The sequence below is a fragment of the Cervus canadensis genome, chromosome 12 (genome assembly GCF_019320065.1).
Source record: "Cervus canadensis isolate Bull #8, Minnesota chromosome 12, ASM1932006v1, whole genome shotgun sequence".
In the NCBI taxonomy this organism is placed as follows: Eukaryota; Metazoa; Chordata; class Mammalia; order Artiodactyla; family Cervidae; genus Cervus; species Cervus canadensis.
In genome coordinates this window covers 52,138,024-52,154,850 of record NC_057397.1, presented here as the reverse complement: position 1 = coordinate 52,154,850, position 16,827 = coordinate 52,138,024, and the positions used below count along the sequence as shown (strand labels likewise).

At 40.1% G+C, this 16,827-nt stretch overlaps 1 protein-coding gene across 1 annotated transcript in view; it reads right to left on the bottom strand.

Moving 5' to 3' along the window:
• NUDCD1 (NudC domain containing 1) overlaps positions 1–16,827 on the bottom strand; it is an 89,674-nt gene that overhangs the window by 68,080 nt on the left and 4,767 nt on the right. Inside the window, exon 2 of the mRNA XM_043483733.1 lies at positions 6,205–6,359. Within this exon, the coding sequence (XP_043339668.1) occupies positions 6,205–6,359 (155 nt within the window). The remainder of the gene's footprint in view (positions 1–6,204; positions 6,360–16,827) is intronic.

Sequence of the window (16,827 nt, the reverse complement as noted above, 5' to 3'; positions counted from 1 at the left end):
CAGGAGATATGACCTACAGAAACTAGCATTCAGGTCAGGGGATTCTCACTCAAGCATACAGCTGTCACTTACTAGTTGGCGGGGGAAAAAGGTATATAGATAAATGTAGGTCTTCTTGATAGAAGAGCTAATAAACTATATTTAGAGTGTATTTTATGTCTTTTCAACTAAATAGTTAAAAGGACTTTGTAATCCAATTGCCTAAAAGAGAATACACATGAAGTGCTAAAGGAGTTCAGGGATGAGAGTGACAACTGAGGACCGGGGAAGAATGCCACTTGCAGAAGTTCTCCCAGAAGTCACGCATTCAAAACTATGGCTTCCTTATTGCTCTCCAAGGGGGGGGGGGGGGGAATCTGTCTAATTTTACTAGGAAGTTAAACATATTTAAATACAGATTAAATACATATTAAATACACATTTAGAAAGATGTACATTGCTTTGAACACGTACAAACATACAAAAAAGGTTATTGTTTCAATGTCAAGTTCAAATTGGGAAAGCAAGGAAAGGAAGCAGATCAGTTCACATTCTACTGGAAATTAATAAACTAGAAGAGACTTTATTTTGTACACTGCAGCACTCTCAGTGCCTACAATAATGCATAACATATACTGCATATTCAACAAACATTTTGAATGTCAAGTGAACAGTATAAATTAGACTGAGGCTCCGTTAGTCAATATTCTTAAAAACTATCCAGATTTTAGATTTGTCTTCTGAAACAAAGCATAACGGACTCTAAAAAATATGAGTCCTTAAATTTAAAAAACACTATAAAATGCTAACTATGCATATGCAGAGTATGGCTGTGTATGATCATATGTGGGCAAAAGAGTAAACGTGTCTGTGTACAGGCTACCTGGCCTGTACACACTTTCCCAGTACACAGTGTATATACAGTGTATGTGTACACAGTGTCTTTAATGAGTCAACAGATAGGCAAAGAGACAGTAAGCCTAATAAGGAACTATAATGAATTATTAGAAGCTAGACAATGGGACAGGATAAGGAATCAAAGATGTATCAGTCTTTGCTCTGATTCCATGTAAGTAAGCTATCAAAAAAAAATTACAGAAAAAAAGCCACCAAATAAAATAATTTTATTTCCTAAGGAAACTTTTCAATAGAAGAAAAAGATACTGATAAGTAGGCCACACTACTTATCTATGGTATTTCAAATGCAGTCATGAACTTTAATTCTCTAAATTTCCAATCCTGTGATTTGAATTGGAATTAGTATCCAAAATCATGATTATCAATGAGTGAACTGATAAAACCAAGCTTTTGGCCCTGTGACCCTGTTGGCATCCCTCTCCTGACCATGCATAGGAGTAAACTATTTCCTCCTCCACACTATTTCTACATCTATCCTCACTTAAATGGTGACAGGTAGCAGTATTCAATAAATGTTTGTTGAAGAGAAATAAATATTTCTTATTCAGTAATACTATCTCAACAAACCAGACTCACACTTTTATCTGAAGAAGAAATAATAAGATCATATCAAAAGTGTAAAGCCAGTAAGCTTTAAGGAACTGTTACCCATTTTATAAACATACTGATTAAGACTTCTGTTGGCTACTAGGATTATAAAAATATAAGACACACAGCCTAGATCAAGGATTGGCAAGTTATACTCCATAAGCCTAAAAATTCGCCTGTTGTCTTTGTAAATAAAGTTTTACTGGAATGCAGCCACACTCACTGTTTACATATTATGAATTGCTATTTTCACACTACTATAGCAAAACTGAGCAACTGTGACTTAAGACTGTCTGGTCCATAAACCCTGTAACATTTATTATCTAGCCCTATGCAGATAAACTCACAGTCCATGCAGATCTGAGACTAATGGTTTGAATATCCTGGAGGAGGAAAGGGAGGACCTCAGGGCAAGCTTCCTAGATGAAATGGTTAGCTGAAACTTAAGTGAAGACTGTGAAGCAGTCCAATACAGAAATCAGAGAAGGTAAAGGGCTGGAGACAGAGGGGCACAAGGCAGATTTTAGTAACATGGTGTCGTTAGAATGCGGGGTAAAAAGTGGTGAAAGACGAAGCTGGAGAAAAGGGCATTATAGGCTATAGTCGCCAAGGTGAAGAGTTTGTATTTTTTAAACAAGTATATCACATTATGCTTATACTTGCCAGAAAAATAAAAATCAAACACATACATACACACACAAATCTACCTCTGGAAGAATATACCAAAAAACTAGTCAAAAGAAGTAATAGAGGGAAAGGACAGATAAAAAGAGGGTCAGAAAGACTTTACTAAATATCTCTTTAAATTTCTTGTTTTTTAAATCACATGAATGCATTACCTCTTCTAAAATTACATGTTAAAAAGTGTATTCCTTGCCATAAAGGAAATATTTAAGGACTTAATTTAGTGTTAAGAGCAAATAAATTCTGTAGATGAAATATACAAGAAAGCTGGAAAGAGCAAGGAGCAGTCAGGAAACTATTAACAGACCACTGATTACTTAAAGCAAGTACATTAACAATGTATTATGAAGTTTACAACATATGAAGAAGCAAAATGTATGACAATAGCTCAAAAGACAGAAAGGGAAGTAAAGGAATTATATTACTGTAGGGTTTTTACATTGTTTTTAAGCAGAATAACATTAATTAAAAGAAAAGTAGGATAAGTTAAGGATGAGTACGACAATCTCTACACTAACAATTAAAAATACCACAACAAAACCTTTTGTGCACCAGGAGAAAGGAGCAGTGACCCCACAAGGGACTGAGGCAGACTTGCCCGCGAGTGTCCAGGAGTCTCTGGCAGAGGCGTGGGTCACAGTGGCCTGCCGCAGGGTCAGGGGCACTGACCATCCTAGGAGCTGACTCCAACAGTCCTGAGTGTGCTGCCATAAGTCTTTTTGAAGGAGGTCCCCATTACTGCCATTACCCCTACCATAGTTTGGCCTCAGGCCAAACTATAGGGAGGGAACACAGTCCCACCTGTCAGCAGAAAATTAGATTAAACATTTCCTAAGCATGGCCTTTCATGACCCAGATAACCAGAATGGTGTGATCACTCACCTAGAGCCAGACATCCTGGAATACAAAGTCAAGTGGGCCTTATGAAGCATCATTAGGAATAAAGCTAGTGGAAGTGATGGAATTCCAGTTGAGCTATTTCAAATCCTGAAAGATGATGCTGTGAAAGTGCTGCACTCAACATGCCAGCAAATTTGGAAAACTCAGCAGTGGCCACAGGACTGGAAAAGGTTAGTTTTCATTCCAGTCCCAAAGAAAGGCAATGCCAAAGAATGCTCAAACTACCGCACAATTGCACTCATCTCACACGCTAGCAAAGTAATGCTTAAAATTCTCCAAGCCAGGCTTCAACAGTACATGAACCATGAACTTCCAGATTTTGAAGCTGGATTTAGAAAAGGCAGAGGAACCAGAGATCAAATTGCCAACATCCGTTGGATCACTGAAAAAGCAAGACAGTTCCAGAAAAACATCTACTTCTGCTTTGTTGTCTACGCCAAAGCCTTTGACTGTGTGGATCACAACAAACCACCTGACCTTCCTCCTGAGAAACCTGTATGCAGGCAAGAAGCAACAGTTAGAACTGTACATGGAACAACAGACTGTTTCCAAATCAGGAAAGGAATACGTCAAGGCTGTATATTGTAGTGCTCAGTTATTCAGTTGTGTCCGACTCTCTGCGACCCCGTGGACTGCCAGGCTCCTCTGTCCATGGGATTCTCCAGGCAAGAATACTGGAGTGGGTTGCCATCTCCTTCTCCAAGGCTGCATATTGTCACCCTGTTTATTTAACTTATATGCAGAGTACATCATGTGAAATGCTGGCTCGATGAAGCAACAAGCTGGAATCAAGATTGCCAGGAGAAATATCAATAACCTCAGATATGCAGATGACACCAACCTTATGGCAGAAAGCGAAGAGGAAATAAAGAGCCTCTTGATGAAAGTGAAGGAGGAGAGTGAAAAAGTTGGCTTAAAACTCAACATTCAGAAAACAAAGATCGAGGCATCTGGTCCCACCACTTCATGGCAAACAGATGGGGAAACAATGGAAATAGTGAGAGACTTTATTTCTTTGGGCTCCAAAATCACTGCAGATGGTGACTGCAGCATGAAATTAAAAGACACTTGCTTCTTGGAAGAAAAGCTATGACCAATCCAAACAGCATAAAAAAGCAGAAACATTACTAAGCCAATAAAGGTCCGTCTAGTCAAGCTATGGTTTTTCCAGTAGTCGTGTACCGATGTGAGAGTTGGACCATAAAGAAAGCTGAGCCCCGAAGAATTGATGCTTTTGAACTGTGGTGTTGGAGAAGAATCTTGAGAGTCCCTGGACTGCAAGGGGATCCAACCAGTCCATCCTAAAGAAAATCAATCCAGAATATTCACTGGAAGGACTGATGTTGAAGCTGAAACTCCAATACTTTGGCCACCTGATGGGAAGAACTGACTCATTGGAAAAGACCCTGATGCTGGGAAAGATAGACGGCAGGAGGAGAAGGGGACGATAGAGGATGAGATGGATGGCATCACCAACTCAACAGACATGAGTCTGAGTAAGCTCCAGAAGTTGGTGATAGACAGGGAAGCCTGGCATGCTGCTATCCATAGGGTCGCAAAGAGTCGGACACGACTGAGCAACTGAACTGAATTAAGCATGGCCTTGCCCACCAAAGGCAAGATCCACTTTCCCCCACAGCCAGTCCCTCCCATCAGGAAGCTTGCACAAGCCTCTTATCCATCAGACAGCAGATAGAATGAAAACCACAATCACAGAAAACTAACCAAACTGATCACATGGATCACAACCTTGTCTAACTCAATGAAACTATGAGTGAGCCATGCCATGTAAGGCCACCCAAGATGGATGGGTCATGGTGGAGAGTTCTGACAAAACATGGTCCAACAGGAGAAGGCAATGGCAAACCACTTCAGTATTCTTGTCTTGAGAATCCCATGAACAGTATGAAAAGGCAAAAGGACATGACACTGAAAGATGAACTCTCCAGGTCGGTAGGTGCCCAATATGCTACTGAAGAAGAGTGGAGAAACAGCTCCAGAAGGAATGAAGAGGCTGAGTCAAAGCGGAAACGACACCCAGTTGTGGATGTGACTGGTGGTGAAAGTAAAGTCTGATGCTTTAAAGAACAATACTGCGTGGGAACCTGGAATGTTACGTCCATGAATCAAGGTAAATCGGAAGTGGTTAAACAGGAGATAGTAAGAGTGAACATCGACATTTTAGGAATCAGTGAATTCAAATGGACCAGAATGGGTGAATTTAATTCAATGACCATTATATCTACTACTGTGGGCAAGAATCCTTTAGAAGAAATGGAGTAGTCCTCACAGTCAATAACACAAGCAGGTTTAAATAAAAAACCAAAAGAGAAAATAAAGTAGAATTTTAATAAAAAAATTTTTTTAAAGAAAAAGAGGGACAAGAGGGACACAAAGGAACAAAAAAACTGATGGGACAAAACAGGGAGAATTAGCAAAATGGTAACATAAACTCAACCATAACAGTAATTAAATATAAATGTACTAAGCCAATTAAAGGACATAGATTGTCATTCTGGATTAAAAAACAAGACCTAACTACATGCTCTTTACAAGGCCCATTTTAAAAATACTAACACATACAAACTCAAAGAAAAAGAATAGGAAAGGACAAATACTAATTAAACAAACAAAAAGCCAGGACAGCTATATTAAATATCAGAAGATTTCAAGACAGAAATTATTCCCAAAGCCCAAAGGTAAACAGGGATATTTTATAACACTAAAAGGACTGATCCACAGCAGACAAATCAATCCTAAAAGATCTATTCTCAATTAACATACTTAAAAATACATAATGCAAAAGTTAACCAAAAGGAAAACACAGATAAATCCACTGTCATCGTCAGGGCTAATTCACATAGAACAAGCAGACATGAACAGTTATATCAATATTGAGATATAAAATAAATTAAGTAGTTGCCTTGGTAGGAGTAGAGGGGAATAAGTTAAAGTAACAGGAATGAAGGGAAAAATTAAAGTTGAATTAAACAAAATGAAGCTTTATACAAACTGATGATACAATTCCATATATTAAAGGTATGTGTACCTCAATTCTGTGGCCATCAGATGAAAAATGAAAATTAAAGATCAAATTTATTGGAAAAATCCTAATATTATAGATCTTTTTCTTACCAGCATCACTGTTAAATTCATAATTCTTCCAAGGTTATCAATGTAGTAGACACTGTCTTGATACCATGGGTCACAGTGTAGGTAATTATACATTCCAAAAGCATGCATGTGTTCCAGTGTATATTGATCATCTCGAAGTTTTACTTCTGCCACAGCTGAAATATAAGAAAAATAAACATAAAACCAAGAGCTTTGCTCAGATTGTTCTTTTCTGCAGAATGCCAACAAAGTTTAAAAAAAAAAAACAGAACACTAATTACCAAGTCCTTCAGGACAATTTACTTATATTATTCATTCAAAAACAATTTCTGGGCACCAACTAGGCACTGTGTGCAAAGGGTAAACAATGAATCAAACTGACAAGGCCATTCCCTTACAGAAGTTATAGTACAGTGCTGTGGGAGATAGAGCTTTTCACACCACACTCTTTTCTTTTAGGTACCTCTTCCTTGTTGGAGAAGGAAATGGCAACCCACTCCAGTGTTCTTGCCTGGAGAATCCCAGGACGGCAGGGCCTGGTGGACTGCCGCCTATGGGGCCGCACAGAGTCAGACACAACCGAAGCAACTTAGCAGCAGCAGCCTTGTAGTTATAAATAAAAAGAACAGAGAAATTCTAAAATTGAAAGAGTCTCTGTCTTCTGGGCAAATATTAAGTGCACTACATTATAAAGTGTTTTTGTACTTTTAAAAATCCTTTCTTATTAACTCATTCATTTTTACTACATGTTAAGAAATAAAGAGAATGTTTTTATTATCTCATTATATAATGATGGAAACAAATGAAGTGTAAATGGTGACTACTCTAACATTATACCACATCTTTCCCAAGAGTACAGAACAAAACAATATCATATCTGGAACAGAAACAAGGTTTCCTACTGAAAGAACAGTGCTTTTTTTTTTCCACTAGGACATTAGAGACTTCCATAATTTTACTTTTTTCCAGCTTTATTGAGATATAATTGATATACAACATTGTATAAGTTTAACGTATACAACATAATGATAAATGTATTGTGAAATGATTACCAAGTAAGTTTATTTAACACATACATCCATCAACTCACATAGTTACAACTCTTCTTATTATAAGAACTTATAAGATCTACTTTCTTAGCTGTTTCTACAATTTTAAATCTGTCTCCCACTTCTCCTTCTCTTCTATGTAGATAGAAACCCTTGTAGTTCAGGGCTGCCCATGACCTAGAATTAATTTCTGTTCCAAAAGGAAATACATAAATGGACTAAACTAGGCCGGTACTTTACCTTCATTATGAAACTCACCTTACTATATTCTGATTGCAAGTATTTTCATCTTTTTTTCCCAAATGCTCACCTGTCCCTGCTTCTAATACCTATCCTGAGTACTGGCTGACTTACATTTATGCAGCAAATATTTTAAAAGTCAGAAGATCACAGAATCTATCTTCTTAACACTTGTGATCCAGTGCGGAAATGGACATTAGGCAAATAATCAAATAAATACATTATATATTTGTGTAAGTGAAGTGAAGTGAAAGTTGATCAGTCATGTTTGACTCTTTGCGACCCCATGGACTATACAGTCCATGGACTTCTCCAGGCCAGAATACTGGAGTGGGTAGCCTTTCCCTTCTCCAAGAGATCTTCCCAAACCAGGGATTGAACCCAGGTCTCCTGCTTTGCAGGTGGATTCCTTACCAGCTGAGCTACGAGGGAAGACCCATATAAATGTAAATATGTATATAATTAATCAAACAAATATATAATTAAACTGCAATAAATTTTACAGAGAAAAATTACTGGATGATCTACTTGGGGAGATTAATGAAGGCTTTCAAAAGTTTGAGCCAAAGGGACATGGGTTGGATCCCTGGGTCGAGAAGATCCCCTGGAGCAGGAAATGGCAACCGGATCCAATATTCTTGCCTGGGAAATCCCATGGATAGAGGAGCCTGACGGGCTACATTCCATGGGGTTGCAAAGAGTCTGACTTGACTGGGCACGCATGTGCCCACACAAGGGTAAGGTAGAGTTAACTTAAATACGCCTACACACACACACACACACCCACACCCCACTTATCACAAGGAGAACTGCACAAGGAAAGGCTACAGATGCATGAAGCTACTAGAGAACTGGGCAGAAGGTGGATCCCAAAGGCCTTGCAATATTCATCTTTGCTGATAAACTCAATGTAATAATTCATGTATGAGCTTTTAAGTAGGAGAGTAAGGTCCAGATTCAAATTTACAAAAGGTTTACTTATAACTAAAGACGGAAAACAGAGCAGAGCAAAGGAAACCCAGAAAGAGCCACCAGGATGCTACTGCAGTCATCCAGGCAAGAACGGCTGAGGTTTAGAGACCTGTCAGAGGAAAAATCATTGTAACTTTATGCTGGATTTGATAGGGCCTGAGGCAACTTATTACGTAACTCCAGGAAGCGTTTATTTTATATGGAAGCTAAAAATACATACACGCTGATTAGAAACAATCATCAATTCCTGGTTTTCTAGCACCACTGTGTGGATTAAACTTGATACTGCAGGAAGTGTACACGCTAACATAATGGCGCAAAGCAGTAACATGAGGCAAGGATACAACACAAACATTTTCTTCATACTTGTGCCAGAGACCTGGGCAATCCTGAACAAGCCAGAGACTTAGCCCTTTGCCTTAGTACAAATGTGTACTCGACTGTGAATGTACAGATCTGGAAAACCGTGTTAGGAAACCATGAAATAGTCTCAGTCTTGCTGCATTCTGATAACATTAATTTGTGTAATCTATTAGGACACAAGAAAAGGGCACATTAAATACTTAAATTTACTGCATTTACCATGTCGATCATCTCAAGCATAAAAAGACAGGTAGAGGAAATGAAAGGAGAAAAGCAACATCCAGAATGTGACAGAGCTTAACCACCAGCAGGGCTCTCCTGTGGAGCCTACAGGAGGAGAGGACGGCTAGGAGTCTCCAAGCTAGCTTGGCTCTGTGAGTTGACTGAAGATGAGCGACCTCTTTAACAAAGAGCTAAGAAGTCAGTGTAGTAAACTATTTTATTATTGGAAATATACTACAAGAGCCCTGCTGGAAAGGCCTTTTTTCTTATTCTTTTAAAAAGCACTTGGAGCCTAACAAGAGGGGAGTCTCCCTTAATCTTTACCTTTCTTATTTAGCATGCATGGGACCTCAAAAATCTATAGATTTTCATTCACAAATTCATTTACTGAATGTCTATCATGTGCCAGACATGGTGTTTGGCATTGAGCAAATAGTGGTAAATAAAACAGATATGATCCCTGTCCAAAGGATGCTAAGGATGGCCACAATTACAGCTTCTTGTCCTCTTAGAATTTACAATTAGGCTGAATTACTTTACAAAGGTCACTTCTTAGACCATTTATCTTCTTTTCACCTAGCTGCCGAGTTTGCTCTTTTCACATAAAGATGTAAGGAAGCAAGAGTACAAGTTTGTATAGCTAGTTCTGAAGCAAATGTATAGAACAAGGCAAGGCTAGATTTAGCAGTACTGCTCCCGCTAAACTTTTATATAATGCTTCTGTACCATCATACTTAGATCTGCTTTTCCCCAAATTTTCCTCCAGAAGAGTAGGCATGAATTTTATAGTAAACTTACACAAAACAACGGTTACATGGCTTTTCTCTCCCTTTATTTTAATTATTGTCTAAAATTTTTTTAGCCAGCTTTTATTCTCCTTGCCTTGAAGAAACAGCCCAGGGACCAAGAAGAGTATGTGCTTTTGGGTCAGGTTAGCCTCTGATGAGCAGCTTAAGGGTATGTTAACTAATTGTCTACTCTGATTTCTCACCTGTCATAGAAGTGAACAATACTTATCCTATAAGTTATTGACAGGTTTATATTGAAAACATGTGAAGCATTTGCTATATGATGCCTAAGAAGAGTGTTAATTTTTAATTTCCCTGTTCCTCTTCTCCCTTCCAAGGCTAATTCTCACATAGCTGTTGATGATTTCCTTCTCTTCTGCCTCTTCTGTGCCCTTCCTCAGGTTATCTCCTTTTCACTGGCCCGTTTAGTTTGGTTCAGTTCAGTCGCTCAGTCGTATCCGACTCTTTGAGACCCCATGAACCGCAGCATGCCAGGCCTCCCTGTCCATCATCAACTCCCGGAGTCCACCCAAACCCATCTCCACTGAGTCGGTGATGCCATTCAACCATCTCATCCTCTGTCGTCCCCTTCTCCTCCTACCCTCAATCTTTCCCAGCATCAGGGTCTTTTCAAATGAGTCAGCTCTTCGCATGAGGTGGCCAAACTATTGGAGCTTCAGCTTCAAAATCAGTCCTACTAATGAACACCCAGGACTGATCTCCTTTAGGATGGACTGGTTGGATCTCCTTGCAGTCCAAGGGATCCTCTCAAGAGTCTTCTCCAACACCACAGTTCAAAAGCATCAATTCTTCAGCGCTCAGTTTTCCTCATAGTCCAACTCTCACATCCACACATGACCACTGGAAAAACCATAGCCTTGACTACACAGACCTTTGTAAAAAGTAATGTCTCTGCTTCTTAATATTCTGTCTAGGTTGGTCATACCTTTCCTTCCAAGGAGTAAACATCTTTTAATTTCATGGCTGCAATCACCATCTGCAGTGATTTTGGAGCCCAGAAAAATACAGTCAGCCACTGTTTCCACTGTTTCCCCATCTATTTGCCAAGATGGTTATCTCCTTTTCACTGGCCCCTTCTCCTTCACCTAAATATGTAAAAAACTCCGCACTCACAAAACACATGAGAATGGTTTCCTCTGCTCTGCACTCAAAGCAGAACTCTCTTCCGCCCTGTATTTCTCAAACTTCTCTAAAAAAACAGTCTACACTCCCATTTTCTCATTATGCTCATGAATCCATTTCAATTTTATTTCCAGCTCTAATATTCTACAGAAATTACTCTCTCACTTAAAAACATGTATTGAGCAGCCAAAATGGAATAGTAGTGACCAGATTTATCCTTCCCTCAGAAACAACCAGTAAGGCAAAATAAATCAGACAAAATTATATAAAACAGTAATTTTCAAGACATGAGACTACAGGCAACAAAGGACAGTGGTCCTTAAGAGATGAGAAACAAATGAGGTCAGCTCTACTATGCCCCAGCTTAGTGCCCTGACTGAGTGTCCAGCCCATAGCACGAAGAGGGGCGAGTGAAGGAGAGCGTGACCCACTGCCTGGGTCAAGGAACCTGAACTGAGAGTCTGGGAGACCAAGGCAGCTACAGATCACCAGGCAGAGTACCAGAGAAGAGAGCCGCAGAGAGGGACTCCCGAGATCGGCAGAGGGCCTCTCTCAAATATTCAGCAGACGACTAACGGCACCTGTTTGAGGAAACCACTCAGGCCAGGGAAAGGACCAACTGAAGGGACTAGAGGGAGTAGCGATGGGAACTCACACAAGGCTGGGAGCGGTGACCGTTCCCATTAGGTAGAGCAGAGCGAACTCCTAACTCATAGGCCGGGTACTCAGAACAGTCCTGTCTCAGCCACAGACTCAGCACTGCTCCAGACCTGGCTAAACAAAATAAAAAAAAAACAAGACCCAGGGAAGTTAATGTAATTAATCCAAGTAACTCAGCTGCATCACAGAACAAAGTTCAAGATGATTTATAAGGATACAAAAGTGTTTTACACCTGATAGGGTAGAATTCACAACTTTTTGCATCCAAAGATTACCAGATTCACAAAGAGGAAAGAAAACAAAACCCACAATGAAGAGAATAATCAATCAACAGATGCAAACAGATAACGGTCACAGAAGTTATAATTAGCAGGATAAAACATTAAAGTACATTCCAAATGTTCATAATGACAACTAGAGACATGAAGGATATTAAAATCATTTAAATCAAACTTCGAGAGATGAAAACTAAGATGAAAAATACACTGGATGGAATTAATGACAGAATAGACATTGGAAAAGAAGAGTGAAATTAAAGGCACGAAAATAGAAACTATCCAAAATAAAACAGACTTAATAGACTTCTCTGACAGTCCAGTGTTTAAGACTCTGCTTCTGCTTTAGAGGGCACAGGCTGCCTGGTTGGAAAACGAAGATCCTGCATGCCACACAGCATGGCCGAAAACAAACAAAAACAAAAAACAAAACAACAAAAACAGAAAAAATAAACACAGCATTGACGAGCTGGGGTTTAACGTCTCATAATCTAAAAATGGGTAACGAGGACTTCCCTGCAGGTCCAGTGGTTAGGAATCCACCTGCCAATGCAGGGGACAGTGGTTTAATCCCTTATTCGGGAGGATCCCATGTGCCGCAAGGCTGCTAAGCCCGTGTCCACAACTGCTGAGCCTGGACTCTAGAGCCGTGGGCTGCAACTCCTGAGCCCACGGGCTGCAGCCGCTGAAGCCCACGTACCTACAGCCTGTGCTCCGCGACTAGAGAAGGACTGCAGGCAACAACGGAGAGCCAGCACGGCCGAAAATGAATAAATCAATAAATAATGGGTAACTAGATTCCTTAAAGGAGAAAACAGAGAAGGGGAAAAAAAAAAAGAGTAGAAGAAATAATGGCTGAAAACTTGCCAAAACTGATGAAAACTATAAATTCAAGGATCTAGGAAGTTCAGCAAACCCCAAGCACAAGAATCATGAGGAAAACCATATCAACACACAATACAATCAAACCACTCTAAATCAGTATGAAAGAGAAAAATCTTAAAAACAGCCAGAGGAAAAAGAGATATCATGCATAAAAGAACAAAGGATAACATGTGATTTCTCATGAGAAACAATAAAAGTAATAAGACACAGGGGTAAAATCATTAAAGTACTGAAGAAAAAAAAAAACCCATCATCCTAAAATTCTGTACATGGCAAAAAATTATCTTTCGAAAACCAAGGCAAAATGTTTTTAGACACACAAAAGCTGAAATATTTCATTACCAGAAGACCCACACTATAATATTAAAAGTCCTTCAGGCAGAGGAAAATTATACAGATAACACTATGGATCAACATAAAGGAAAGAAGGGCACCAAAAATGGCAACTATAGGAGTAAATATGTTAAGATTTTTTCCCCTACTTTTACATCTCTTTCTTTTTCCATTTATTTTTATTAGTTGGAGGCTAATTACTTCACAACATTGTAGTGGCTTTTGTCATACATTGACCTGAATCAGCCATGGAGTTACATGTGAGATAAATTAACTATTTAAACAAAATGTTCAGTGCCTAAGATTTGATCCTTTCAAATTGTGGTGCTAGAGAAGACTTGAGAGTCCCTTGGACAGCAAGGAGATCAAAACAGTCAATCCTCAAGGATATCAACCCTGCATACTTACTGGAAGGACTGATGCTGAAGCTCCAATCCTTTGGCCACCTGATGTGAAGAGCCAACTCAGGGGAAAAGACTCTGATGCTGTGAAAGATTGACAGCAGGAGGAGGAGAAGGAGGCAACAGAGGCTAAGATGGTTGGATGGCATCAACAACTCAATGGACGTGAGTTTGAGCAAACTCCAGGAGATAGCGAAGGACAGGGAAGCCTGGCGTCCATGAGGTCCCAAAGAGTCGGACACAGAAGAGACTGAACAACAACGTAAGTTGATAGTAATATGTAAAAGTAAAACGCATGACAAAGCATAAAGGAGAGAAATGGAAGTATACTTTTGTAAGGTTCTTAAACTATACATGAAATAATAAAATATCATTTGAATGCACCATGTAATAATTTAAAGATGTACATTATAAACCTTAGGGGCATCCCCGGTAGCTCAGTGGTTTAAAAAATAAAATAAAATCTGCCTGCCAGTGCAGAAGAGCTGGGTTGATCCCTGGACTGGAAAGTTCCCTGGAGAAGGAAATGGCAACCCACTCCAGTATTCTTGCCTGGGAAATCATGTGGACAGAGGAGCCTGGTGGGCTACAAGGGGAGCCTTTTTCTTCCTCCCTGTTCCCTCCTGAAGCCAGTGGATGTGATGGAATTCCAGTTGAGATATTTCAAACCCTGAAAGATGATGCTGTGAAAGTGCTGCACTCAATATGTCAGCAAATTTGGAAAACTCAGCAGTGGCCACAGGACTGGAAAAGGTCCATTTTCATTCCAATCCCTAAGAAAGGCAATGCCAAAGAATGCTCAAACTACCGCACAATTGCACTCATCTCACATGCCTAGTAAAGTAGTGCTCAAAATTCTCCAAGCCAGGCTTCAACAATACGTGAACCGAGAACTTCCAGATGTTCAAGCTGGTTTTAGAAAAGGCAGAGGAACCAGAGATCAAATTGCCAATATCCGCTGGATCATCGAAAAAGCAAGAGAGTTCCAGAAAAACATCTATCTCTGCTTTATTGACTATGCCAAAGCCTTTGACTGTGTAGATCACAATAAACTGTGGAGAATTCTGGAAGAGATGGGAATACCAGACCACCTGACCTGCCTCTTGAGAAATCTATATGCAGGTCAGGAAGCAACAGTTAGAACTGGACATGGGACAACAGACTGGTTCCAAATAGGAAAAGGAGTACTTCAAGGCTGTATATGGTCACCCTGCTTATTTAACTTATATGCAGAGTACATTATGAGAAACGCTGGGCTGGAAGAAGCACAAGCTGGAATTAAGATTGCAAGGAGAAATATCAATAACCTCAGATATGCAGATGACACCACCCTTATGGCAGAGAGTGAAGAGGAACTGAAAAGCCTCTTGATGAAAGTGAAAGAGGAGAGTGAAAAAGTTGGCTTAAAGCTCAACATTCAAAAAACTAAGATCATGGCATCTGGTCCCATCACCTCATGGGAAATAGATGGGGAGACAGTGGAAACAGTGTCAGACTTTATTTTTTGGGGCTCCAAAATCACTGCAGATGGTGACTGCAGCCATGAAATTAAAAGACAGTTACTCCTTGGAAGGAAAGTTATGACCAACCTAGATAGCATATTAAAAAGCAGAGACATTACTTTGCCAACAAAGGTCCGTCTGGTCAAGGCTATGGTTTTTCCAGTGGTCATGTATGGATGTGAGAGTTGGACTGTGAAGAAAGCTGAGTGCCGAAGAATTGATGCTTTTGAACTGTGGTGTTGGAGAAGACTCTTGAGAGTCCCTTGGACTGCAAGGAGATCCAACCAGTCCACCCTGAAGGAGATCAGTCCTGGGTGTTCATTGGAAGGACTGATGCTGAAGCTGAAACTGCAGTACTTTGGCCACCTCATGTGAAGAGTTGACTCACTGGAAAAGACCCTGATGCTGGGAGAGATTGGGGCAGGAGGAGAAGGGGACGACAGAGGATAATATGGCTGGATGGCATCACCGACTCGATGGGCATGAGTCTGAGTAAACTCCGGGAGTTGGTGATGGACAGGGAGGCCTGACGTGCTGTGATTCAAGGGGTCGCGAAGAGTCGGACACGACTGAGCGACTGGACTGAACTGAACTGTTCCCTCCTGACTAACTCTGGGCCAGATACAAAAAGGAACAAGGGAAATTCTGGGGATGATGGCTAAGTTTAATTTCTTGATTGTGGTAATGACTTCCTAAGTGTATAGGGACACATGTCTAAACTAACTATACACTTAAATATCTGTAGATTATTGTCATTTATATCTCAGTAAAGCTGTGAAAGTGCTGCAATTAATATGCCAGCAAATTTGGAAAACTCAGTAGTGGCCACAGGACTGGCCACATTCCAATCCCAAAGAAAGGCAATGTCAAAGAATGTTCAAACTACCACACAAGTGCACTCATTTCACATGTAGCAAGCGAAAGTGGAAGTTGCTTAGTCGTGTCCAACTCTCTGTGATCCCATGGACTACACAGTCCATGGAATTCTCCAGGCCAGAATACTGGAGTGGATACCCTTTCCCTTCTCCAGGGGATCTTCCCAACCCAGGGATGAAACCCAAGTCTCCCACACTGCAGGTGGATTCTTAGTCACAAGGGAAGCCCCACATGTAGCAAGGTAATGTTCAAAATCCTTCAAGTTAGGCTTCAACAGTACATGTACCAAGAACTTCCACATGTACAAGCTGGATTCAGAAACTCGATCCAGAGATCAAATTGCCAACATCCAATGGAGCACATAAAAAAGCAAGAGAATTCCAGAAGAACATCTACTTTTGCTTCATTGACTACAATAAAGCCTTTGACTATGTGGATCACTACAAACTGTGGAAAATTCTTAAAGAGAGAGGAATACCAGAGCACCTTACCCACCTCCTGAGAAACCTGTATGCACATCAAGAAGCAACAGTTAGAACCAGACATGGAACAACAGACTGGTTTAGAATTGGGAAAGGAGTACGTCAAGGCTGTGAACTGTGACCCTGCTTATTTAACTTATATGCAGAGTAAATCATGCGAAATGCCAGGCTGGATGAAGTACAAACTGGAATCAAGACTGCTGGGAGAAATACCAATAACCTCACATATGCAGTTGATACCACCCTCATGGAAGAAAATGAAGAGGAACTAAAGAGCCTCTTGATGAAGGTGAATGAGCAGTGTGAAAAAGCTGGCTTAAAACTCAACATTCAAAACTAAGATTATGGCATCTGGTCCCATCATTTCATGGCAAATAGATGGAGAAACAATGGAAACAGTGACAGGCTATATTTTCTTGGGCTCCAAAATCATTGCGGATGGTTACTGCAGTC